At 47.2% G+C, this 25,593-nt stretch overlaps 1 protein-coding gene across 4 annotated transcripts; it reads right to left on the reverse strand.

Moving 5' to 3' along the window:
• Positions 1-3,535: 3,535 nt before the first annotated feature.
• Positions 3,536-25,323, reverse strand: POLDIP3 (DNA polymerase delta interacting protein 3). 4 transcript variants are annotated; one of them, XM_068970147.1, is made up of 9 exons: positions 25,211-25,323; positions 14,005-14,395; positions 13,167-13,253; positions 12,111-12,206; positions 10,146-10,325; positions 9,482-9,559; positions 7,844-7,973; positions 6,711-6,777; positions 3,536-5,738 (listed from the first exon to the last, which is right to left on the reverse strand). In XM_068970147.1, exons 1-9 carry the CDS (start codon positions 25,267-25,269, stop codon positions 5,561-5,563), a joined length of 1,266 nt encoding a protein of 421 aa, XP_068826248.1. In that variant the 5' UTR covers positions 25,270-25,323; the 3' UTR covers positions 3,536-5,560. The 4 variants fall into 4 exon arrangements, with proteins under 4 accessions (XP_068826248.1, XP_068826249.1, XP_068826250.1 ...); XM_068970148.1 differs by lacking the exon at positions 13,167-13,253; XM_068970149.1 differs by lacking the exon at positions 10,146-10,325.
• Positions 25,324-25,593: the final 270 nt, after the last annotated feature.

Raw genomic sequence — 25,593 nt, forward strand, 5'->3', positions numbered from 1 at the left:
CGACCGGAAGCTGCGGGGGATGCTGGGAGTTGTAGTTGGTCGCTGGTAGCCGTTTCCGTGACGACGGCGCCTCCTGGGGCCCCGCCCTCTCGGTTCCAGGCCCGCCTCTTGCGACCCCTAGTTCCCGCCTGCCCGCTCCCGCGGTCCTCCCAGGGCCCAACCTTTAGTTCAGTCGCTCAGTCGTGTCCGACTCTTTGCGACCCCATGAACTGCAGCACGCCAGGCCTCCCTGTCCATCGCCAGTTCTTGGAATAAGGAATTATATTAAAGTACATAATTATATCGTGTATGTAAAACAACACACGAATATGCAAATATTTATTTGTATGTAAATATTATGTAAATACATATATATATTAAAAAGTTACCACAGTATACTATTGTTGATATCTTATCAGTGTTGATATTTCTAAGTGCCGAAACATTCCTTCTCTAGATATCCCTCAGCCCTTTCCCATTTATAAAATAATTGTTTTAAATATTTCCTTTACATGCACTGAGAACATCGTTATTATTTTTGCTAACCACTAGGCTACCAGAGAACTCCCAACAACCATTATTTCTTCGACTTTTACTTTTCTCCTTCTGGGACTCATGTCACAGATTTTAGACTTTTTGTTACAGTACCATAGGCCCCCAAAGTCCTTCATTATTTTTAAGTCTATTTTTCCTTATTGTTCAGATTGGGTAGTTTCTATTGTTTCACCTTCAAGTTCACAGATTCTTCTCTATTACTTTTTTTGGGGGGCGGAAGGGGGAGAATGGTACTTGCAGTTTTCAACTTTATTTGGCTGCACCGTGCAGCTTGTAGGATCTTAGTTCCCTAACCAGAAATCAAGCCCACAGCTTTGGCAGTGAGTGCAAAGTCCTAACTACTGGACCTCCAGGGAATTTGGTGTATTTTCAACTTGAAAAGGTTTTTCTCTACTTCTGAAACCAACTTAAAGTGGTTTTTCTTTACTTCTTCAATAGTTTGAACTTCAAATATTCCATCAATTGTTTTGTGTTAATCGCTTATTGACGCATTTTTAATGGTTGCTTTTAAATCCTTATCAGTAACTAACATCTCTGTCATCATCGAGTTAACATCCATTCTTTTCTCCTTCAGGGTGAAAATTTCCTGATCTTTAGCATGATTTGGAGAAGGCAACAGCACCCCACTTCAGTACTCTTGCCTGGAAAATCCCATGGACGGAGGAGCCTGGTAGGCTGCAGTCCATGGGGTCTCTAGGAGTCGGACATGACTGAGCAACTTCACTTTCACTTTTCACTTTCATGCACTGGAGAAGGAAATGGCAACCCACTCCAGTGTTCTTGCCTGGAGAATCCCAGGGACCAGGGAGCCTGGTGGGCTGCCGTCTATGGGGTCTCACAGAGTCGGACACGACTGAGGCGACTTGGCAGTTAGTATGATTGACTATTGACTGAAACATGGGCATTATGAAAGTTCTGTATCTTATTTAAATGTTACAGCACACCTCCTCTAATGGGCATGGAAAGAAACTGCGTCATTACTACCAGGTTATGGGTGGCAGTGAGCTCCATCATCCTAGACCCTCTAATACCCTGGTTGGGAGGAGCTGTGGGGAGGTGCCCATTTCTCCTCCTGTGGCCTCCACTGACATCAACTTAGAAGTCCCAGCTCCCAGATTTGGGGGTGCCCCCAATACAGCCTAGTGAGTAAGCATGCATACATATCTAGGACTCAACTTGGCATTTACTAGTGAAGGTGAGGCTGCAGTTTTTCCTGTGGTGTTTCACTAGTTTTCTTTCAGTCTTGTTAAGCTATCCCTTTTCGGGTCCTCACTTGGGGTTTTGGTTGTTTGTTGGTCTGCTTATTCAGCACCCAGCTTGGCATATATGAAGCAAAAAGGAAACCCAGGGAACTCAATGCTGGTCATTCACTGGGTCCCCAGCTCAGTCTTTTTTCTTTCCACCTTCCAGTCTTATGTTTTATGTAAAATAGACAAGGTTGTATTTAGTGGAAAGGATAGGAATAAAATACTTGCATTCCACCTTCCCATAAACGAATGTAAAATGGTGCAGCCACTGTGGAAATCAAAATGGTTGCATCTTCAAAAAATTAAAAATAGAACTGCCACACAATCCAGCAATTCCTCTTCTGGGTATATACCAAAAAGCTGAAAACAGAGTCTTGAAGAGATATTTGTACATTCATGTTCATAGCATTATTCACAATCGCTAAAACATGGAAGCAACCCAAGTGTCCAACAGATGGATAAGCAAAATATGGTATACACAGTGGAGTATTATTTAGCCTTAAAAAGAAATGACACATGCTACAACATGGATGAACCTTGAGGACACTATGCCAAGTGAAAGTCAATTAAGTTCAGTTGCTCAATCGTGTCCGACTCTCTGCAACCCCATGAATTGCAGCACGCTAGCCTTCCCTGTCCATCACCAGCTCCCAGAGCTTGCTCAAACTCACGTTCATCGAGTTGGTTATGCCATCCAACCATCTCATCCTCTGTTGTCCCCTTCTCCTCCTGCCTTCAACCTTTCCCAGCATCAGGGTCTTTTCAAATGGGTCAGTTCTTGGCATCAGGTGGCCAAAGTATTGAAGTTTCAGTCTCAGCATCAGTCCTTCCAATGAATATTCAGGACTGATTTCCTTTAGGATGGACTGGTTGGATCTGCCTGCAGTCCAAGGGACTCTCAAGAGTCTTCTCCAACACAGTTCAAAAGCATCAATTCTTCGGTGCTCAGCTTTCTTTATAGTCCAAGTCTTACATCTATACATGACTACTGGGAAAACCATAGCTTTGACTAGATGGAACTTTGTTAGCAAAGTAATGTCTCTGCTTTTTAATATGCCGTCTGGGTTTGTCATGGCTTTTCTTCCAAGGAGCAAGTGTCTTTGGAGCCCAAGAAAATAGTCACAGAAAGACAAATATTGTGAGTCCACCTACGTGAGTAGTTAAAATCATGAAACTAGAAGCGGACTAGTAGTTGCCAGAGGCTTGGGGGAGGGTGGAAGGAGAATGAGCTGGTGTTTAATGGAGACAGTTTCAGCTCCATAAGATGAAAAAGCTCTGGAGATGGATGGTAGTGATGGTTGTACAATTCTTGTGAATGTATTTAATACCACATATTTTATCACAAAATCAAAAAACCTACCAACTAATTTTTTTCTAGTACATAGTTGATCTAAGAGGTAAATTTTACCCCCAAGTGTAACTTCAAGGCAGCGACTCCCCTGTTCCCTATGAATAGACCTATGTTCGAGTTGACCATGCTTATACTTATGACACACTTTAGGCCCAGGAGGTACTGAGTTTCTGTGCTAGGTCCTTCCCAAACATTCATGCTCATATTCTCTCAATTGTGGCGAAGTTCAAAGAGTCCTGTGAGGAACTGCCTGAAGGTCACAGCTGGTGAGCATCAAAGCAAAGGCAGATCTCTTTTTTCTGATGCCAAATTCGAAGAGGCCCCTTAACATAATCTTTTAAGAAATGACAGCTCAAAAGTAGGAATAACAAACGTTTATTCAGAAATGGGTAAGTAACACATAGTCTCCTCCATCCCTTAATGCCTCTTCCTCTCCTTTTGGGAAAAAAAAAAAAAAAGACAGACGGGGAATGTAGGGGAGTGGGAGGTGGAGAGGGACAAAAGGACTGGCCTACCACCTTCTCGTTTCCCGCGACGACACCTGTAGAACAGGGGGAAAACAGACTCTACCCTGCAATGGACCACACAGCCACCCAGAGGACGAGGTCCAGAGGGCCAGTGGGAAGATAAAGGCATACAGGCAGGGTAGTTACCTTCCCTACTGAACGCAGAGTCCAAGCAGTGATCTGACTGTCTCCGGACCTGAGAAGCCAGCTCCTAGTGTCTTATGGACACTCTCTGGGGTCAAGAAGGGGAGAGTGTAGGAGGAATGTCTTCTAGCTGATGAAGAGAACTCAGTGTGCACCCATTCAAAGAGGGAGAAGAGAACAAAAGCAGCCTTCTTCAAAGTACTGGACAGTGACCACCATCAGGCACATTCCTTGGACTTCCCAGGCCTGGGCAACCTCAGAGCTGGAGAACTGAGCTGAGTTCAAACCTAGGTCCTTGCTGCTTGATCTAACTCTGTGGAAATGTGAGTTTCCAGGTTTTTCTTCGCTGGAATGGCCCCAAGTAGGTCATGAAAGACTCTGTCTACACTTTCTACGCTTGTGCCTTTCACACTATTTACTTACACAATCTTGCTCCCCAAGACTCGCCAGCTCTGCTAGGCTGGATTCCCTCTACAGTCCCAACAAACCAGCAAGACACTGAGGATGAACACCCCTGGAGTAATGCTGTCCTGGTGTAATCAGGGCTTCCCCCTTGGTTCTAGAGTTGTGCCCCCAATGCCTGGAACCACGCTGAGGGGACAACCTATCCACCTGCCTGGAAAGGCTGCTCTGCTCTCTCAACTCCCTCCCCACCGTCCCCTGCTCCCCTCCCACCTCTGTCAAGGCAGGAAAATGCCCCTCTGGTCGGTCAGGATGAATGGGTCACTCACAGTAGTGGAGACAGTGCCCCCTGGTGGCTGCTGGATATCTGCCACCTCTCAGCTTCCCTGACTACTGCATGAACCTGAGGCCAGGAAAAAAACATCTTGGAGCAAGCCAACATCCCTATTCAAACAACCCCAAGGTCCTCAGTGTCACAGAACAGGAGGCAGACCTTTTGAAAACCCAACTATCAGAGAGCTGGCATTTGCACCAAAACCAAGTGTGACGAGTGCTAGGCTGGGTGAGAAATGGGGGGCTAACAAGGCAGCCCTGCCCAGCAGTTACACTCAGAAGGGCAAGAGAGCTGGGCTAGGCCACTCGGCACAACTCAGGGGAAGAAGAAATGTAAGCTCGAGAATTTACTCTGGGTTGACTGAGACAGTAGGGTCCCCCAAACCAAGAGCTAGGGTACACTCTTTCTGGTAGAGCAGTAGCCTCACCCTGCCCTTGCCAGGGTTCTCTCCAGAAAGCACTGGTCTGGAGCCAACTGCGAGGAGAGGACAAGGAGCCCGCGACCTGATCCCCACCCAGGCCATCTCCACTGACCAGGAGAGCGGGTGGCAAAGCTTTTGAGCTGATGTGGTTCCTATTAGGATGGCAGGGGCTTCCATTCCCTACTTTGTTTGAAAAGTTTTAAAAAGAGAAAGGGGAGTCAAACCCTCACCCTGAAGAAAGCAGTATCCTTCAAATAGCCCCTGCCCTGCATTCTATGGGGCCACAAGAAGGCCACTCAGAGAATTTAGGGCACCATTTCCAGATTTTAAAAAATCTATTTGGGGCTGAGTTTAGGGGGAAACACTCTGAACAACACAAGTCTACCTTGGTGATGAGGTGGAGAGAGGAGAAATGCACTACAGGAAATGTGAGCATACAGACGAGCACAACGCAGACCACAACGCGGAAAGGCGGCTGCTGCCCAGTGAGGAGGCTTCTACCCCCGGTGGCCCCTCCTGCACTCGGGGGACCCCAGCCAATGGCCCCTTGGTCACAACTTTTGTTTAGGGAAACAGAGCCACCCTCCTCTGCCCCTGCTTCTGGCTGTCTCGCACCCCAGCTCAAAGTTTGATTTTGAATTCTGTGGGCTGTGTGGTCACAGAGGCCCCCGATGACTTGAAAAGCGCCTTCAGGATGGTGTCAGGATCCACTTCAGCTGGAGGGTTGGATGAGGCGGCAGAATTCACTCTGCGAGGCAGCTCACTCTCCTTTTTCACTGAGGGGCTATCACTCAGCCGTCTGTAGAGAGCAGAGAAGAGTCAAAATCCTCGTCAGGTCCCTCTTCAGTGGAGAAGGGTCCCACCATTAGCTGGAGATCTGTTGTAAGCTAGGCACCAAACACAATGCTTTCCATACCCTTTTACCCTATTTCTTATAGCAAACCTACCATTCTTTAAATTTGCTAAGAAAGTCGAGATGCAGCCTGCTAAGATCTGGGGTTTTAAGTTTAAGCCTCAAGGGATAGCCAAACACACATCAGCATATCACACATTCTGAGAAGTTCAGTAGATTTAATTGGGTCTAGCCCAGTGGTTCCCAAATCCACTAGGTCATAAAACCCACATTTTTCAGAATACAACTTAATCCTGGAACACAGTTTAAGAAACTCATCTAAACCACACAATTCAATATCCAGGGTTCAAACTGCAATCTTTCTAAATTTCAAAGTGTATTACAGGCCTGCCCCTCACTATACCCATGTTGACAAGCCTAATATTCTCCCTGGGTCTCTGTATCCGCCTCAAAAGGACCTCCTTTTACATATCAATCTAGACATTTTCTGCATCTCAGGCTTCAAAAAGTCCTCAGTCCTGAGCCAGGCATGTACCCTGGGTGTGTAACAAAATAAGGGGGAGCACCCAGCATAGTCCCCAGAGTAAATCATGAGGAGGTGGGTTTTCTGCTCATCTGACAATGCACACCCAATCATGCAAACAGGGACACAACCAGCCTGCTCTCCACTTTCTAAATTATAAGGCAGGGAATGAGGTTAAGTTAGCCCCTGTGGGGTCAATCTCCTGTAGAAATGATATAACAACCCACTCTGTACAAATTTAAGCCTCCTCGTCGGCTGGCTGCTCTCAGAGCAGAGGAAATGGAACGGAGCTGTGATGCAAGCATTTCACTCCTCACAACAAAGAGATGATCATGCCCAGTAAGCAAGCAGAAAAGCCTCACATGGTCCCCAGCACCTCTGCCTTTGGAACTTACAGCAGGATGGGCTGGTCTGAGGTGATAACATTCCCATTCATGTGGAGGTTGCACTTCATTGGTTGCCCTGAAAAACCAAAAAAGAAAAAGCTCTGCCATGAGCCCTCAGCTCCTCACATGGAAGGACAGGGACTGCCGCTTTTGTTACCAGGAGTCAAAGCACCCACCGCTGGCAGCTCTGGCTTCACAGCTAGGGCTGGGGCTGTCAGGTTTCAGCAAAGCCCAGAGACTATGAGGGTTATGAGGTCCATGAAACTTTGGTAATGACAGTGTCAAAAAGCAAACTGGCAACACACCCTGCTTCGTGCAGGAGGAGATCAGAATCAAAGTAAGGGAGAAAGTACCCACAGCATGAAACAACCCAAACTGGTTGTGAAGCAAGTAGAAAGGGGAAATGTTTATGGTACAAAATTAAGTGAAAAAAATTCAAAAGTGTATGTTCAGATTTCTACTTTGTCCATGAAAGATTAACCTTGTAAGTACCAGACTCCCACTTTGCATTTTATGTAGTAAGTATAACAATAACAGCACAAAAAAGGGGAAAGTGGGACTAGAGCCTTCTTGGAGTAACATTTCTAAATTTCACTGTGGCTACATTAATATTAATCTGAAATAGACTCTGATAACCTACAATATGTACTATAAATCCTTGAGCAACTGTTAAGAAAACAAAGTGACAAAAAATATACTGGAAAAAATCATTAAAGGAACTAAAATGCTACACTAAAAAATAATTATATAATGCAAAAAAGGCCACATAAAATGTAAATGGATTAAGTAATACAATCAAAAGGCAAAGGCTGCGATAACCAACAAGGATCTACTGCATAGCACAGCACAGGGAACTATTCTCAGTATTCTGTAATGACCCTTAAGGGTTAAGAATCTGAAAAGGAAGATTTATACAACTGAGTCACTGTGCTGTACATCTGAAACTAATACAACATTGTAAACCAGCCACACTTCAATTAAAAACAAAACATCACTGCTTATTCTTAGTACACAGAAGGCCCTGGAGAGTTTAGAGCACTAGGCAGATGCCCACCTACTCATCCCAGAGGAGGGCTTCCCCCGAAGGCCTGCTGTGAGCAGCGAGGAGCAGCGAGGAGAGGAGGCTGCTTTCTCTGACTTACCATCCAGACACCGGTTGTTATACTTCTTATACGCAGTGATGGCATCGTCCTTCTTTACAAACACCACCTCTGCTACACCAGGATGGACCAGCCGAGCTCGCTTCAGGGCTCCACAAACACAAAAAAGCTCCTATGAAGAGCAAGAGGGCTTGGGTTGGGGAAGAATTTCAGGCGGTTGTTCTCCCTGCCTGCAATTCACACGTTTCAGACAGGGCTCTGGGTTGACAGGTGGCTTCACTCTGACTGAACATGCCAAGCAGCCAAGATTTCAGGAAGGCTCCATGTCATGGCAGTATTCCTGGGACATCCAGAGGCCTCGACCTGGGGCCAGATGAGGGAACGAATTGTGCTGGGCTCGTAAGCCTTGTGATCCCTATGACTCAAGTCACCCCTAAAGTCCTCCTGCCTCAGTGCCCACTTCCTCACCAAGGGTAATAGTTATGGAATATGGTATTTCTGTTAAAAGAGTGCTGTGTCACGAAAATGGATGGACGTGTAGGGCTCCACTGGATGTCCACATGGATGGACAAAGAGTGGTTAATATATCACCCGGGAATCAGTTAGAAACACAAATTCCGCAGTTCAATACAGGGTGACCAATCATCCTGGTTGGCAAGATCGAGGGGTTTCAACTAAAACCATTTTCAAGGCAGGGCTTTGTACACATATCATCATCACCCTTTACTCCAATCCCTCACTTCTCAGATGAAGAGGCTGAAGTCAGAGAGGGAACACAGCATGGATACAGACTGCACAGGCTAACTACCAACCATTCCATTTCTCCACCTGCAGCTGCCTTCACAAGGCTGTAACGAGGACAAAGGGAAGACCTGTCAAAAGGTCGTTGAAATGATTTCCAACGATAAAAGGGAAAATGGTACATATCAAAACCAAGACACAAAACTGAATACTAAGTGTGATCCTAATTTTATTATTATTATCATTTTTAAACATCTACTTTAGGCTGTGCAGTACGTGGGATCTTAGTTCTCCAAGCAGGGACTGAACCCAGGCCCCAGCAGTGAAAATGCCGAGTCCTAACCACTGGGCACCAGGGAATTCCTCTGGCTCTGGATTACAGGCTATGAGGAAAAGAGGTTAACATATCTGGCCTGCCTGCTCTCCTCTGGAAGAACTGCTTCTAAGGTTGACCCTTAGCTTGGGTTTGGGATCTTGGATTCTGGGAGGGCGCTCATCACCATAACTGGAAAGAGTGCTAAACTGTGCCAACAATGTGGTTCATGCCAAACACGATTTCCTTCTGTGTCTGGAATTCTGGTATGTGGCAGGCGGACGGTGCATATGTGATTAGTCCCTGAGAAAAACTCTGGGGACTGAGTCTCTAATGAGCTTCCCTGGTCTTTACCACTGACTGCTGGGGGAGGAAGTGCAGCCTGTGTGACTCCCCTGGGAGAGGACTCCAGCAGTTTGAGTCTACTTTCCTCTAGCTTTTCCTCCACAAGTTGTCCCCCTCTGCTGATATTGCTTTGCATCCTGTAATGCATCTCAGCCCAGACACAACTCTATGCTAAGTCCTGTGAGTCCTCTTAGACAATCAGCTAACCTGGGGGTGGTCTTGGGGACCCTTGGAACAGAAGTGGCTTGACATCTGAAATTCTGGCAGGCCACAGTACTCACAACAATGTCCTCCTCAGTGACTCGAGGGTGCAGATTATTCACGGTCATCTTGGTGCCTTCCAAAGGGCTGAGGACAGGCTGCCACAGATAGAAGAACGTTAACAGAAGTTACCAGAGAACAGAATGTTACCAGACAACAGCTGTGCTCGAACGGCAGAGCTCACTTCGGCCAATGACCAGGAAGGCCCAGAGGAAACCTCTATGGAGAGTTTCCTATCACAGCTGGGCCCCTCTAATCATGTCCCAGTCACCTTATGCTAAGGAATGGAACTTCTCATGTTTCCCAAATATTCCAGGCCTTTTCAGGCCTGAACCTCTGCACAGAATGCCACTCATGCTTCAAGACCCATCCGGCTCAAATGGCACTTTCTCCTTAAAGCCTGCCTGTGTCCCTGGTGCAATGAGGGGCTCTTTCAGCAGTGCTCCTGGCAGCCCTGTGCTGCAGCAGACATGGTGCTCTGTCTGCAGCTCTGTTTCCTACTCGCTTTCCTGTGGGCTCTCTGAGGGCGGGGTCTACTGGATCTTGGTTTGCTCATCTGTAAAACAGGGGTGGCAACACCTACCTCACAGAGGCACTATGAGGACCCAACGAGATGCTCACTGCCCACCCAGCTCAGGCTAACTCTTGACTAGTGTGAACATTTCTCCTTCGCCTTCACCTCACCTCTGCAGGCGGCAGCTCTTTGGGGGGCTCCTCCTTGTTCACTAATGTCCGGGACATGTTGGTCAAGGCTTTTGTCCGAACAGAGGAGGAGAGAGCAGGAGCAGTGTACGCATCATTCTGAACCACTTTGGTGAGAGGAAGGGCCTTGGACATGGACAGCTTGGAACTGCTCACCCCGGCCTAAACAAAGAGGCAGACAGGAATCTGAGAAGCCAGGGACCCAGATACCCTAGGGGACTGACGACCCCCAATCTCAAGGCCTCCTACCTCCCCAGTTCCATTACTAATTTAAAGCCAGAAAGGTACCAGCTGCCAGGGAAGGGACAGGAGGAGGACACACGTGCTCACAGAAGCCACGTTCCAGTGTAGAGAGCCCTTGGCAAGAAGCATCCAGGCAGTTCCCGAACAGGAGCCACAGCTCAGCAATACCATTTAGACTTGATAAAAACCTACAATCTGGAGTTAGTCAGAGTCCAAAAGCTTGGAGTTAAGTTCATTCCCAGATATGCTTCTATCACCATGGCCTGGCTGGGACTAGGAAGTTACTCTTAAGAAGGCCCAGATCCTCGCTTTTTGGTCCCTGTTCTGGTCATATAGAGAAATTACAAGTAGCTCACCTTTGCAGCTCCCAGATGGTCAGGTGCATGCTAGCAGAGTCAGCACATGCAAACCAGCAGAAACCGTTCCCTCCCTCCCTCCCCTGCTACCCTTAACTGGGGAAGTGATCCCTTAGAAATATAAACCACCAAACTGCCTGGTTTTAATGTGTCTGGAGAAAAAACAATGCATGATGCAGAAGTGGTTAGTGGTCTTGCTCACTGAGGACACTGTCTACCAAGCACTGATTCATGGAGAAAGGAGGAATGCAGCGGCCAGATAGACAGATGATGGAACAGAGTTAATTCACCAGCTTCTCCCAACCCAGGTGACTCAGTGTGGATCCCACACTTCTCAAGCTGTTTCCTGAGTTTCAAGAGCCAGCAGAGTGCAGTGGTTAAAACATGGCCTGGGGGCCAGATTGCTGAGGCTTAAATCCTAATCTACTACTTACAAGCTGAGCAGATTTATTTAACCTCTCTGTGTCTAACTCCTAGTCCATACAATAGGGGTAGTAATAGTACCCATCTCACAGGGTGGGGAGAAAGGGAACTCTTAAATAAGTTAATATAAACAGATTTTTCCAATTAGGGTTAGCCGCTAACTGAGTTAGCTGACAGCCCCCCTGGTAACAGACACAAGCACTCTAATGACTAGAAAGGCTCAGCCCCTTTGTAACAAACTGGCATCATTCAGCTTCACATTTCAAAGAGCTTCAAGGATAACCAGGAAATTGGTCCATATATTCAGTGCAGTGACTAAAACTGAGTCTCTGGATGCCTGAAGACCAAATTAAGGCCTGGGTACCCACTCGCCTCCTGTGTGTGATCTGGTTGCACACACTGAGCCGAGCAGTGCAGAGCTCCCTGACGTTCCCAGATATACTGCTTTCTTTCCTTCTCTGCATGGCAGAACATCCATCAGACTTTCCCTCCACGCAGGCGGCACCTGGTGGAGCTTTCAGGAAAGGTTCAGTTTATTCTTGCTAACACATCAACCAATGGAATCCAGATTCAAGAATGGGGCCAGAGCTGAGGACCACAGAAGGAACTGGCACAATGTCCTTCCCTAAAGGAAATAAAATGTGACTCTGTCCTGTGGGATCACTTACATTTCCCCTGAAGTCTCCAAATCCAGCAACTGGGAACTAGAGCCTGCAGTTCACTGTCTGTCAGATCTTGAACAAGTCTGCAGACATGCTAAGCCTCAGTATTTATAAAAACCAGGGGTTGGATTAGTTCCAGTTCTGATAATCTTAGGACCCAAATAAGGAAATATTTCTGAATTGAAAGATCCTACTCTCCACCACATCTCCCAAGCACCTGATCAGAGACACACAGAGTTTAAGAAGAATGTAAGATCACATACCATGTGGTGGAGAAAGCTGCCTGAGGCTGCAAATTTCATCTGTTTAGTAGGAATGGGAGCTATAACATCGTCGTCATCATCCAGGTCATATAAATTCTGAAAATAAAGAAATACATGCTAAAGTAGCATGCAGGCTCTCAGCACACATTTGGAGTAAGGACAGCAGGAGATGAGAGCTGAAATAATTAAGCGAGGTGTAGGCAGAAATGCGTACACCTGAAGTAGAATGGAGTGCCTGGGCAAACTGGCCTGGGTGACTGGGGCTCAGTTCTGGCAGGCTCCCTGCCCGTAAGAGCCAAATGCAAATGCTGTGAAATTTCAGGTACATCAGAAGTACCTTTCTACAGGTGGGCAATATCTATTACGGATTCCTAAAATGCCTGTTTATACCTTTTGGCTTAGAAAGTCTGTGCTGGGCAATCTGGTCTATAGAAATAAACTCAAACTGTAGAAAGAGCTTTATTCTCCAAGATGTTCATAGAAGCATGTCTAACAGTGAAAATTATAGGAAAATGGTTGATATTAACTAAATGTCTACTCAATGGATCAAGCAGTTATTAAAATGTTTACAGTAAATGTGAACCACAGAAAAATGCTTGAGTTATAAAGTGAAAACAGAACAATATGAAACTGGATAATAACATACACAACTACAGCTATGCATTAAATAAATAATAACCTCTCTCACATATACACACACACAAACAAGAAAAACACAAGAATAATTCAGGGCAGAACTTCAACAGGGGCTCACTATCGAGAGCCATAGCATAAGAACTACCCCCATCCCCCCCTAATCTTTCTGTTTTGCTAATTTTCTATAGTAAGCACACACTACTTTTATTTAAAAAAAATAAAAAATTTTCAACTTGCCTCTCTGCTTCTATGCATTTAAGAAATCTCTTCTTAAAACTCATAAACTGCAATAAGAGTCAATCTCCAACTCTTCAAATCGGAACCCTGGGCCAGGCATCAGTTAATCCACTTGGAAGATCACATCAAAACACACACTTGTGTGCAGTCTCTCTCTCTCTCTCTCACACACACACACTCCACCTGTTTGGCCTGGTGGTTATTGACGACATTGATCCTCATTCCAGCAGGGTGAGCATGAATTGGTGCCATGGCCTTCTGCTGTGGAACCTAGAAACACCCAGTGGTCATAATTCATCCCACTTGGCCTACATGAGTTCTCTACAAGTAGGGGATAAATGAACTTTAATATGGTGGGCATTCAGTTTTGGTCTGTGGTAAAAGGTCCTACAGAATGCCTCATTTGCAAAGTAGGAAAGCGACAGGAAGACTCATCATCCCAGAGATCATGTAACAATGCACCTGCAGGGCTCAATGAATCTGGCTTAATAAATGTTCACTGCTTCAGCAGTTCCTATTACCAAAGTTGCTGTGAAGATTAAATGATTCTGTTTCTATTCCCTTTGGGGGCAGTGGCTCTGCAGGTGGCCAGGACTCTGCACTAAGAGCCAGATCTGACAAGGCTTCTATCCTGATGCTTCCACTGACCAGCTGTGTGACTGCACGAAGATTCACATCTTTGAGACTTAGATTCTTCTTTTATAAACTGTGGCAATAACTGGGGTTGCATGAGGAATAGATACTCAGCATCTGCACATAGCACTTGCTCAACTAGTCTGTCCTCTTCTCTCTTCCTTCTACCACTATTTCACCTGCAGAGTCACTTAATTTCTCTGGACAATCCCCACCACTACCCCACCCATTTTCTTTTACATGAAACTGAGATGATATCTTGCCTCCACATATGGTTACTCTTCAAACAGTTGGGGGGACTGTCATTTTGCTTAAACACACCTGGTCTCTGCCTGATTCCACAGTTGTTACTGGTTTCGAGGAGTTTTTGGCAGGAGTCTCAACCTACCTGGATGGTTTTAGTGAGCTTCAGAGCAGGGGTCACTGTCCCGATGGGTGGGCTCATGAAGGCAGCAGGGGAATTCCGCTTCAAGCTGATTTTCTCCCGGGCATCAGCAACCTGGTGGGGCTTCTGAGGCGCTGTGCTCTGTTGCTTGCGTGAGTTCAGCATCTCTCTGGCATCCTGCACTTTCCCTTTGATCCGGAACCGAGCATCTTTCTGCAAAAGCTTTTCCCGGGCATCCTTGACTCCCAGCTTGAGGCGGGCATCTGAGAGGCCAATTTTCTGCCGGGCATCAAACCTCTGCTGGAAGGTGGCTGTGCGTGCTGGCTGGCTAAGAAGGCTCTGTTGGATCCCAACACGCGATCGGACACCTCCCACTCCTGGTCTGGCATTGAGCCTGCAAATAAAAACTGCAATGTTAACAAGATCTGGATATCAACAATAGCCTGTGGTAGTAGTAGAGTTGTGGTAATACTGGGAACAAAGGAGGTCCTGGAGAAATCAGAAAGCTGCTTCCTCTTAGAGAAAACAATTAAGTCTATACAGAGACTTCTTTCACAGTTTTATGCCTTTTAAGTCTGCATGGTAAACAAAGTAAGGGAGGAGGGCCTGGTGGTTTCTATCATTAGTCAAGACTGCTTTGCACCCCAGACCAGGTGTTTTGAGACACTATCATGGATAATAACCTCTAAACAATACCAAATGAAACAAGAATATTTCCCAGATATCGTAAACCCACACAGCGAAAGAGTAACTTCAGTTTCCAAATTGCTTTCATATCCTTGTTCTCTATCAGCCCTCTCAACACCCTGTGAAGCAAGCAGTATTATGCCCATTTTACAGTGGAAGACACAGGCCTAGAGAGGTCCAATGATCAACAAAGGGCGCCCAGCTGGCCTATGACAGTCTCGTGCCTCCAGGGCAGGTAGACACCCACAATGGGCTGGGACCAAGAAAGTCAACACATGGGTCTGTCTCGGAGTCTGAGGTCTAATAAAGACATAAAGACTTGGAAGAAAAGAAAAATAACCACTCTGTCTGAACTGTTTCTATTCATAACACTGTGACTTCAAATGTGTAGGTTTTTTCCTCATGCCAACCAATTCTCCAACTCTCGAGACACCAACTGGGTGTCTGACAGCCCAAATTTGACACTACCTACCTAGAGCTGGCACAGACTCCACCGGTTAAAGGCTCAGTCCCACAAGACTGCCCTCACTTCAGAGACAGTTTCAAGTCCTAGGCTTCCTGTTCATTTGACAAAGGCTATAAAATTGAGGGTTCACAAGACCCTCCTCCCAAGTTAGATAATTTGCTAGGGTAGCTCAAAGGACTCCGGAAAACACTTTACTTATTATTATTACCGATTTATTACCAACGATACAACTCAAGAGCAGCCAAATAGAAGAGATGTATAAGGCACGGTATGGAAAAAGGGTATGGTAACACCACCCTCCTGGCACATGGATGTGTTCATCAACCCAAAATTTCTTCAAACTCAACTGTATAAGGGTTTCTATGGAAGTTCCATTACCTAGCATAACTGATCAAATCACTGGCCACAGATGATAATCGCTTAATCTCTAGATCCTCTTTTCTCCCTGGAGGTCCAGGGCAGAGAGTGGGGGTGGAGATGCAAGTTTCAACAAGCTAAGCAGGCCTACATTTTTCTGGAGGCCAGCCTCTGTCCAGGGGCCCACTGAGAGCTGCCTCATTGGAACAAAAGATGCTCCTAACACCCTTACCACTCAGGAAATTCCAAGGGTTTTAGAAACTGTATGCCAGGGACAAAGACCAAATATATATTTATTATACTCTGAAACAACAAAAATATCAAGTTCAGAAACTTAAAATTGGAAAGGAACAAAACTCCATTAAACAAGCCCCATTCTCTTCTGGGGCTCCTTTGTTGGCTCTTCAATGACTTGAGAGTAAAACAGAAGAGCCCTTCAAGTACAATCCTTAAAGTCCTCCCTGGGGTCTGCGGGCTTCTGCTTCACCCCACCTGCCCACCCCACCACAAAGCCTCCAGCCACACATACATACACTCCTCCTGTGGCAGGTGCCCTGGCTGGGGACACAGACTCCCACAGCAACACCTCCTTTTTGGGAAACCTTCTTTGTTCCTTCCAGGACGGCCCTCCTTTGTGCCTGTTATCACGACTGTGTTATTCTTTTCTCTCCCCACCTTGGACTGGGAGGGAAAGGGCAGATGGGGATCACTCCTGTTTCAGAGCCCCATGCTTTGTAAGTGTTGCTCAGACCTAGCTCAGTATCAGAAACGTCTAAGGAGCTTCTTAAAAATACAGCTCTCTCTTTAAAAAAAAAAAAAAAAAAGGCAAGAAAGAAAACAAAAAGATACAGCTCTCCAAACCCCACTCCAGAGCTACTGAGTCCAAAATTTGTGTAAAAGCCTGGGCATATGCATTTTTCATTTCACAGGTGATCCTGGAAGATAGCAGTGCTGAGAATCTCTGGCCTGGAGTTTAAGGCAAAATTGCTGAATAAACAAGTTCCTGCAGCATGTCCTACCCACATCACAGCCCAAGCCTCCCAGGAGGCATTCTTCATCACCAGCAAGCCTCTGGGTTCTCCTACTGCCTCATGCTTCCTCAGCTGGAAGCTGGAGCGAGACTGTTTCTCAGCTCTTCTGCTAACAGCAGAAGCACACCCAAAGGTGAGTCTTCCTAGCGCCAGTAAAAGAAAATCTGGACCTTCATGTTGTTATCCAAGCACAGTGGAAAAATACTTGCTGCCTCTAACAGGCCAGAGCCAGACCTAAGGCAGTGATGCACAGTACTGTTTTTCTTTGAAAATCAACAAATTATTTTAGGATTTAAGTATTTTCCAGTGGGTTTACACAAAAAACAGGTGGGAGAATGGAAGGGGTCATTTACAGAATCGATCAGATTAGGCTGAAGGTGGGTGGGACTGCTTGTGCATCCCTGCTCTATTTTCCCATGTAGTCTCTGGGAGACTGAGGTGCTAGAAAAAGCAAGGCCCAAAGGAATGAGGTGTTTAGGGAGACCAGTAAGCGCCATCAGGGAGAGGGAAACAGTTGTGTGCAGCAGGAGCATCTATTTGTCCCTGAACTGGGCTACCCTAGGCTTTGTGCCTGTGAAGCCATGGGAAATAGTGAGGCTATGCTCTGTGGTAAGCACAGAAACCTGTAGCTGCAGAGAGGCCCTTGGTATTTATGGAGAAACTTTCTAACAAAGCCCTGTCCCCAGGACCAACTGGCAGGTAAGGCCTCCACTAAGGTTTGTTTGGTTTTTTAAAAAAATGCTTTCAACTCCCTGTATCTGTTGATGATGCCCATCAAAGAAAAGCAACAGGTTGTCAGTTCAGATCAGGGTCTACTACTGAAAGTCTACTCATAAAATGTGGGGAAAAGATTTGGATCAACATTTACATGCACATCCAGATGAAACCCGAGTTAGTGGAAAGCATTCCAGATGAAATTCCTCACTCGTCAAGAACTGGAACTCTCTGAAGGCAGAGGCCCTGGGTACCAAAAGGAGCAAAGTGAGGAACGGGACGCCAAACTCTGGGGTGGGCTGGACAGAAGGGACACACAGATCAACAAATGATCAGCATGCTCCCGCTCTAGGAGAGGAAGGGCCAAGGTCTGTGGGCTGTGGGCAGCCTTTCAGGATTTCTGGAAAGAGTAGTGTCAAAGGACATCCTCAGTTCAGTTCAGTCGCTCAGTTGTGTCCAACTCTTTGTGACCCCATGAACTGGAGCATGCCAGGCCTCCCTGTCCATCACCATCTCCCGGAGTTCACTCACTCATGTGCATCGAGTCGGTGATGCCATCCAGCCATCTCACCCTCTGGCATCCCCTTCTCCTCCTGCCCCCAATCCCTCCCAGCATCAGTCTTTTCCAATGAGTCAACTCTTCGCATGAGGTGACCAAAGTACTGGAGTTTCAGCTTTAGCATCAGTCCTTCCAAAGAACACGCAGGACTGATCTCCTTTAGAATGGACTGGTTGGATCTCCTTGCAGTCCAAGGGACTCTCAAGAGTCTTCTCCAACACCACAGTTCAAAGCATCAATTCTTCGGCGCTCAGCCTTCTTCACAGTCCAACTCTCACCTCCATACATGACCACTGGAAAAACCATAGCCTTGACTAGACGGACCTTTTCCAAATATGGAAAGCACCCCCAATAGCCCACAGCTTGCAGCTTCTTTGCTCTTAGCATCCTCAAAACACTGGACAAAGCTTCTATCAAAGCCCTTACCATGCAACATCACAATGATTTATTTACAAGCCCGCATCTCCCACAGGACTAAGAGCTTCTGAGGGTAGATCCTATGTCTCCTCCTCCACATCAATACTGCCCCAGGGGAATGACAAAGGCTCTAAGAGCTCTGTCAGGGACCCCACAGGGTTTCTATCTTATCTTCTCCTTTTAGGCTCACCATCTCTGAGATTACCTGCCATCAGTTCCACCTTACAGGGGAGAAACCAAATCAAAGAGCACAGTCATTCCAATAACAGATTTTAAGCTTTCCTCTTTCCTACTCCAAGCCTCAGGGGAGTTAAGATGGGAGAAAGGATGGCTGCCCTGGAAGGGCTTCTCCTAGAGAAGACTGCCTCTGCAAACGCAGTCCTCCACCGTGCCCTAGGATCCTGGCCACCAACTGCTCTCCCAGCTGAGAAAGGGCACCCACAGAGCCATGGCACAGGGGCTCCTCCGGCCCTTACCCCAAAAGTGGACCCACAAGGATCTTGTTGAACTGCAGGTGCTTCAAGAAAGGCCTTCTAGAAGAGAAAGCAGCTGGTCTCTGACTGAGTGGACATTACAAAGGGAACCAAGCTACATAAACACTGACAACGAAGGCATCACTGATGACCAGGTCCACCACACAGGAGGGGTCAGACACATCCACAAAGAAATGTGAGCAGGTCCTGAATGAAGATCACCCATCTTCATCTGTCTTCTCTCATCACCAGGGTACCCCTTCCACAGGCTCCTGATATTTATAACTATAGGAGGTGCGGTGATCTTATCCTGTAATACACCATATCTTCAGTTCACTTGCTCAGTCACGTCCCATTCTTTGCGACCCCATGGACTGCAGCACGCCAGGCCTTCCTGTCCATCACCAGCTCCTGGAGTTTGCTCAAACTTAGGTCCATCAAGTGGTCCATCAAGTTGGTGATGCCATCCAACCATCTCATCCTCTGTTGTCCCCTTCTCCTCTTGCCTTCAATCTTTCCCAGCATCAGAGTCTTTTCCAATGAGTCAGTTCTTTGCATCAGATGGCCAAATGATCTTACCACACTGTAAAACTGGGCAAATCTAGACCCCGTGGCATAAATTATGCTTTCAAAAAATCTACTTACCCAATTTCACCATTCAATCAATTAAACATTATGGCCAAAAAAAGAAACAAAGGAAAAGAAAAAGCTGTTGAAAGCAACTATTTTGAATAATTAAAGGAACAATGAGATTCTTGAAAACAAAATTCATATCCCTGGACAAAAAATGAGGAAAGGGGCAGATTCAAAAGTTTTCTGGTTCATTCCAATTGGGTCTGAACAGTAAACCTTTGCAGTAGGAGGAGCAAGGGAGATTAGGTCTCTGCAACCTTAATTTACTCATATTCCTCAACAATTTCCCTTCTCTGATAAACTGTAATGGCTGTTTGAAATGTCAGTATAGAGAATTCACAGGAGTTTGTGCTTGATAAGCAATGTCTACCATGGCCACATAAGGGGCAACTGGCTACTACAGTTTATGAAAAGATTTTACAGTGGAAGCACTCTCAACTAATCGTTTTGAGCACTTAACTGCAGATCCATAAACTTTGCCTCACCTCCTTTAACCCTCACCACTCTGAGAATTAGATTATTATCCACATTTTATAGATGGGGAAACTGAGATTCAAGGAGAGTATTTCAAATCACAGAGTGATAATGGTAAAGCATCTGCCTTTCAATGCGGGAGACCCGGGTTCGATTCCTGGGTTGGGAAGATCCCCTGGAGAAGGAAATGGCAACCCACTCCAGTACTCTTGCCTGGAAAATCCCATGGACACAGTCCACAGGGTCGCAAAGAGTCGGACACGACTGAGCGACTTCACTCGCTCATACCTAATTAAGGGTTTCTCTGGTGGCTCAGTCAGTAACGAATCCGCCTACAATGCAGGAGATGCTAATTTGATCCCTGGGTCCCCTGGAAAAGGAAATGGCAACCCACTCCAATATTCTTGCCTCAGAAATCCAATGGACAGAGGAGTCTGGTGGGCTACAGTCCATGGGGTCCCAAGAGTTGGACACAACTTAGCGACAAAACCACCACCACCACCACACCTAGTTAAAATACCAATAAATCGAGCATGGGTCAAAAACAAAGAATAAGACTAGAAAAGTTAAGGAAGGGTGAATACTGTCCTCAAACTAAGAAAAAAATGAGGACTCCAGTTACATCCAGGGAAACAGTGCACCCTCTAGTGACCAGAGGGTGAAAACACACACACTAAGGATGGACTCACCAGAAACCCGCACACCATACTGCTTGTCTGGCAAGAAATACCACCATGGTGGCCCATGCTGCTATTTTTATCTACTTGAACAGCACAAAAGGTACATTTTCAGGAGGGAGGTGATACAGTTGCGGATGTAGGAGCCTAAGTAAGCTACTTTCACTCAATTACATATATTCGGTTCTCTGGTTACATCACTTCTCAACTTCTTTCATGAGCAGCTTTAGGGGGTTTCAGTGTTCAGGAATTTTCTAACTACTGCTCCTCTCCCTGCATGAGAAGACAGCTATTCATCCCAGCAGGCAGTGGTACTGCTTATATGGCAGGCATTAGTCATCAGGAACTTTTCAAGTAAACACTCCTGCTAGGAGCAGGTCTCTCATATATCGAGCCAATTCTGTTCCCCTCGTGGCTCCAATAACTGCTAAGGACTCCCTAAAAAAGCGCAACCCCTCAGTGGAACCCCCAGTCTGTCTCCCACTGACTGCAGCCTCCCTTCCCACTGCAGACTGTCTGATGTTCCTGAACACATTCTGGGGTTTTGGCCTCAGTAAACGTTTGGGAGGGGGAGAGAGGAGTGTTTTTACTGCCCTGCCTCATGATACCTGTAACAGTGCAACTGTGCACTGGTTCCAGGCGCTCACCAGGTACTCTACTAGGTCCTAGAAGAGCGGTGTGGGCAAGAGAGCAGACACTTACTGGGGCCTGAGCCCTCTCCCCCAGCACCCTCCCTCCACTGGAGCCTGGCAGACATATGACCAGGGAAGGTCTGTCTGGGGCTAGGAATGCCTCACCCTCTTGGATCTGCCTGTGGAGGGCACAGTGGCCCCTGGCTCTGGACAGATGTCCAGTCCAAAGGATTTGGAGGGACCCTAAATTGTTCAAAGTGGGTTTTAACCCATGGGGTCTCTGGGTTAGAATGTATGTGTTGAGGTCATCTTAGAAAATAGACTTCAGTTCTAACAATTACTGAGGGTCAATTCTGAACTATGCACTTTAGAGACACAAGGAAAAACAAGACAGGATCCCCTTACCTTTGTGCTGATGTTTCATTTTAAATTATAATTCTTCCCTTCCAAGCTAACCTAACAATTCATTTCCCTCCTCTTTGTTTTAGGTCTAATTTCTGTTACCTTATTTCAACAAGGAAACCAGCAGAGAGTATGGGAGCAGAGCCCTGGTCTCAACTGGAAAATTCCCTAACCTCTCCCCACAGCTCCAAGGATTCTCCACATACGTATCTAGCTCAGAGCCACTCACCTCCAGCACACTCTAGGCCCAGCTTCTCCATTAAGACTGCCGGTCACCATCTACCTGCATGGAAGCAGTGACAGCTATCCTCTGATAGTTGAACTAAGCAAACCAAAGAGGAGGGTGACTTGACTAACCAATTACGTCCAAGGGAAGAAACTGACCAGAGAGGCAGGCCCACACTGCAGCTGGTGCCCAGTGCTACCCTGAGGAGACTCATCTATGGGTCTTGAACAACTGAAACCACTATAGACATGCTGTGTTGGGGGAAGAACAGCACCTCACCACAGCCTGGATGAAGTATCATAAAATAATTCCCCACTTTCTTGAATCTCATATTAATCAAAGAACTTTCTGATGATTAATTGAGGGCCAAATAATGATGATGGTAATGACACCTTTCTTGACTTACACAGTACAATGAACACAAAACAGAATAGCTGTTCTGAAGAACAAGCACATTCCACGACTTTTGAGAATCGGTTTATTTATACTTGCAGAGGCTCAGTCCTTTGCTATTTCCTTTGAGAAAAGAAGTTTTCTTTTTCTTTCTTTTTTTTTTTTTTAAAGAAGAGAAAATAAGTTTTCTGAGATGGTCATAGGCTCTTCCTAAATTATTAAGCACAAAGTTCTCTCTGTGACATCCCTACACTACACCAAGGTGCCAGTAAAGAGATTTCTTCTAAGGAGCAAGTAGAACAGCATTTATTCACTGTAGGAAATACCATTTGTTCAGACCTTTCACAGCTCTTGACAAGAACTCTAACCCCCTCACCCCCGATCTAGTTTTTCTCTTTTGGCTGTGCAAGCAAAATGGAGTTTCCAGTAGGTTTAATCCAAACCCAGCATGTGGTCCAATTTCTTTCACACTGTCTCTTTGCCTGCATTTCCCCCAATTCAATCTTTACATAATAGCAACGCAATATTCTCACACTGAAGACTGGATATTACTTCTTTCCTTAAAAGCCTTCATTAACAATAATGACGAGAGCTAACATCTACTGGGCCCTTAGTACCCACTAGATGCTTTCTGAAGTACTTTAGATACATTAATTCACTTAGTCCTGACAATAACCAGTAAATATTACCCATGTTTTACAGATAAGAAAAGAGAGGCATGGCATGGTTAAGTAACTTTCATATGACAAGTGGGATTGAAACTTGGCAGTCTGACTCTAGGACCCCAATGCTTACTTATTATGTCCCCTAAAGGAGGGATTTGGGCTTCTACTTCTTTAAAGCCATCTGCTGAACACTTACTATCTGGTACAAAGTTTAAAACATACACTCTTACATCCTCATATTTAATCTTCTCAACCACCTCAGTTCAGTTCAGTCGCTCAGTCGTGTCCGACTCTTTGCGACCCCGTGAATCGCAGCACGCCAGGCCTCCCTGTCCATCACCAACTCCCGGAGTTCACTCAGACTCACGTCCATCGAGTCTGTGATGCCATCCAGCCATCTCATCCTCGGTCGTCCCCTTCTCCTCCTGCCCCCAATCCCTCCCAGCATCAGAGTCTTTTCCAATGAGTCAACTCTTCGCATGAAGTGGCCAAAGTACTGGAGCTTCAGCTTTAGCATCATTCCTTCCAAAGAAATCCCAGGGTTGATCTCCTTGCAGTCCAAGGGACTCTCAAGAGTCTTCTCCATCAACCATCTACCTGGAACCGTTATTACAAACAAGGAAACTGCCTAAATCAGAGGTCATCAGGCCACAGAAGCACAGAACCCCACAATGGGGCCCGCCAAGGGACTAGGTCTGCCTGGCTGCAGAGTCTCTGCTCTTGTGGGGGATCCACAAATACTCCCTTCCCTGCAGTCCCATCCAAGGCCCAACACAAGACACTACACACATCAACACCAACTGCAGGTACAGACTGCCTGCAGTCGGGAACCAAGGGGAGAGCCTGCGGGAAGCTCAGGTCCTGGGAAGCTGGCTCCTCAGCAACTGTCCAGCAAACCTGTGAAACCTGGATGGGCTCAGACGTCATCAGAGGACCCAGTACCAATTCCCTGCCAGTTACTAGAGGGTAGACCTAAAAGAGGGCTTCCCAGGTGGCGCAGTGGTAAAGAACCTGCTGGCTGAGGCACAAGCCACAGGAGATGCCAGTTCGATCCCTGGGTGGGGAAGAACCCCTGGAGGAGGAAGTGGCAACACACTCCAATATTCTTGCCTGGAAAATCCCATGGACCAGAAAAGCCTGGCAGGCGACAGTCTATGGGGTCACCAAGAAACGCACACGACTGAGCACACAACACAACCACAAGGATAGAGGAAATTAATGCTGCGTGCCTATTATGAACCAGAAACCTCGTGAAGGGCTGGCTGGGGAATCACGGGGAGGCGGGAGCAGTTGTGGTGGATCTGTGTGTACAGGTTGAGGGTGAGGGATACCTTTCGCACAGTGAAAAGAATCCATTTTCCAGCCACCACACAGGCGGTATTAATAAACATCTGCCGAGTGAACGACTGCCGGAGAAAACAACATCCTTCTTTACAGCCTGGCTTCTCCACAAGGACATCTGAACTAATCTAACGCGTGCTAGAAAACCACTGGCCCAGGTTTCCCATCTCTTTCACATAAATGAACTGGAGCCCTTATAGAGTCTGGAAATGACTACCAATACTTTAAGGGTCCAGAGGAAGTTTGGGTCACAAAACTGCAAGCCAGCTACGCGACTCTTCACCTCGACACAGAACAGGGTTCTCTGAGAGTCATCAAGAAACGGCCGGCCTCCCGCCCCGTCCCGCCAGTTTGTCTTGCCCAAGCCTGAGGCCAACTCTCAGAGCGCACTCGGCCCCGCTCTGAGCTCTCCGCGGCCGCGGGCAAATTCCACCTCAAGCCCCTCACTTGGAAAACATTAATAGCTGGCTGACAGGACTGAGCGCCGGCGAAGCGCCCCCGAGAACCTGAAATGCCTCACAAAGGGCTGCGAGTGTGAACAGCGGGGAACCGGGCGAAGGATTTGGAAATCTTAAAGGTCTGACTTTGGGTCGCGGTTTCGGCAGGAACAGACCCGGAGAGTCTGAGCAAGTCACTTCCCCGAGAAACTCCAGTCCTGACTCGAAGGCCGCGCGGAGACCTTGGCGCCGCGCCCGTCTCCTCCTCCGAGGAGGGGGCTGCGCCGGGGAGACCCTCCGGACTCCAGGCAGGCCGCGGGGCAGCGTGTCCGGTCCGCAGCCGCAGCTCCGCCTCCGGCGGGCCGCCCCTCGGGCCGCTAGCACAAGCCCAGCAGTCCTGCCCCTTCATCGGCGGCGGCCCCACCAGCCTCCGCGCCTACAGCCAGTGGGCGGCCGGGCGACCCGGCCCGCGGCGGCGGCGGCGGCCGGGCCAATGAGGAGCGCGGCTGAGGTAGGGGGCGGGCGCAGACTGGCCCTCCGCGTCGCTCCCGGGCCGCTCCCTCCTCCGCCTCAAGCCCCACTAAGACTAGGACCCTGAAACCCGAAGGGAGAAAAGGCCACTCACCGCCCCTTCGCTGCAGCTCCTCGCTTTCGGATGAGCTCGTCCAGAGAGATGTCGGCCATCTTGCACCGCCGAAGGAGCCGAGAGCACCTTATGCTCCCTCAGCCTTCGAGCCCGCCCCTTCGACCGCTGTGGAGCAACTAGCGGCTTCCGGCGTTCGGCAGATGAACTCTCGCGACAGTTCAGACTGAGAAAGGAACCGGAAGGGGCGGGGCTCTCCCCGTGAACCTTTGCGAGCCGGTTGCTTATCTGCATATTGTGGCCCTACCTTTCCCCCTCTCTCGCAGCTAAAAAATAGTAAAATGAAAAGCGACATAGAACAATGAAATGAATAAGGCAGCCTTCAGCGAACAAAGTACAGGCTTTAACGTTCCACTTTTATACTC

Source organism: Capricornis sumatraensis, chromosome 4 (genome assembly GCF_032405125.1).
Source record: "Capricornis sumatraensis isolate serow.1 chromosome 4, serow.2, whole genome shotgun sequence".
NCBI lineage: Eukaryota > Metazoa > Chordata > Mammalia > Artiodactyla > Bovidae > Capricornis > Capricornis sumatraensis.

Excerpts from the sequence above, each read along its gene's own strand:
- POLDIP3 (XM_068970147.1), bottom strand. The coding sequence starts at position 25,269 with ATGGCCGACATCTCTCTGGACGAGCTCATCCGAAAGCGAGGAGCTGCA. Across the intron at positions 12,207-13,166 it reads ATAACCACCAGGCCAAACAG|AATTTATATGACCTGGATGA; the intron begins GTGGAGTGTGTG and ends CTTTATTTTCAG. Across the intron at positions 6,778-7,843 it reads TAACAACCGGTGTCTGGATG|GGCAACCAATGAAGTGCAAC; the intron begins GTAAGTCAGAGA and ends TTGGTTTTTCAG.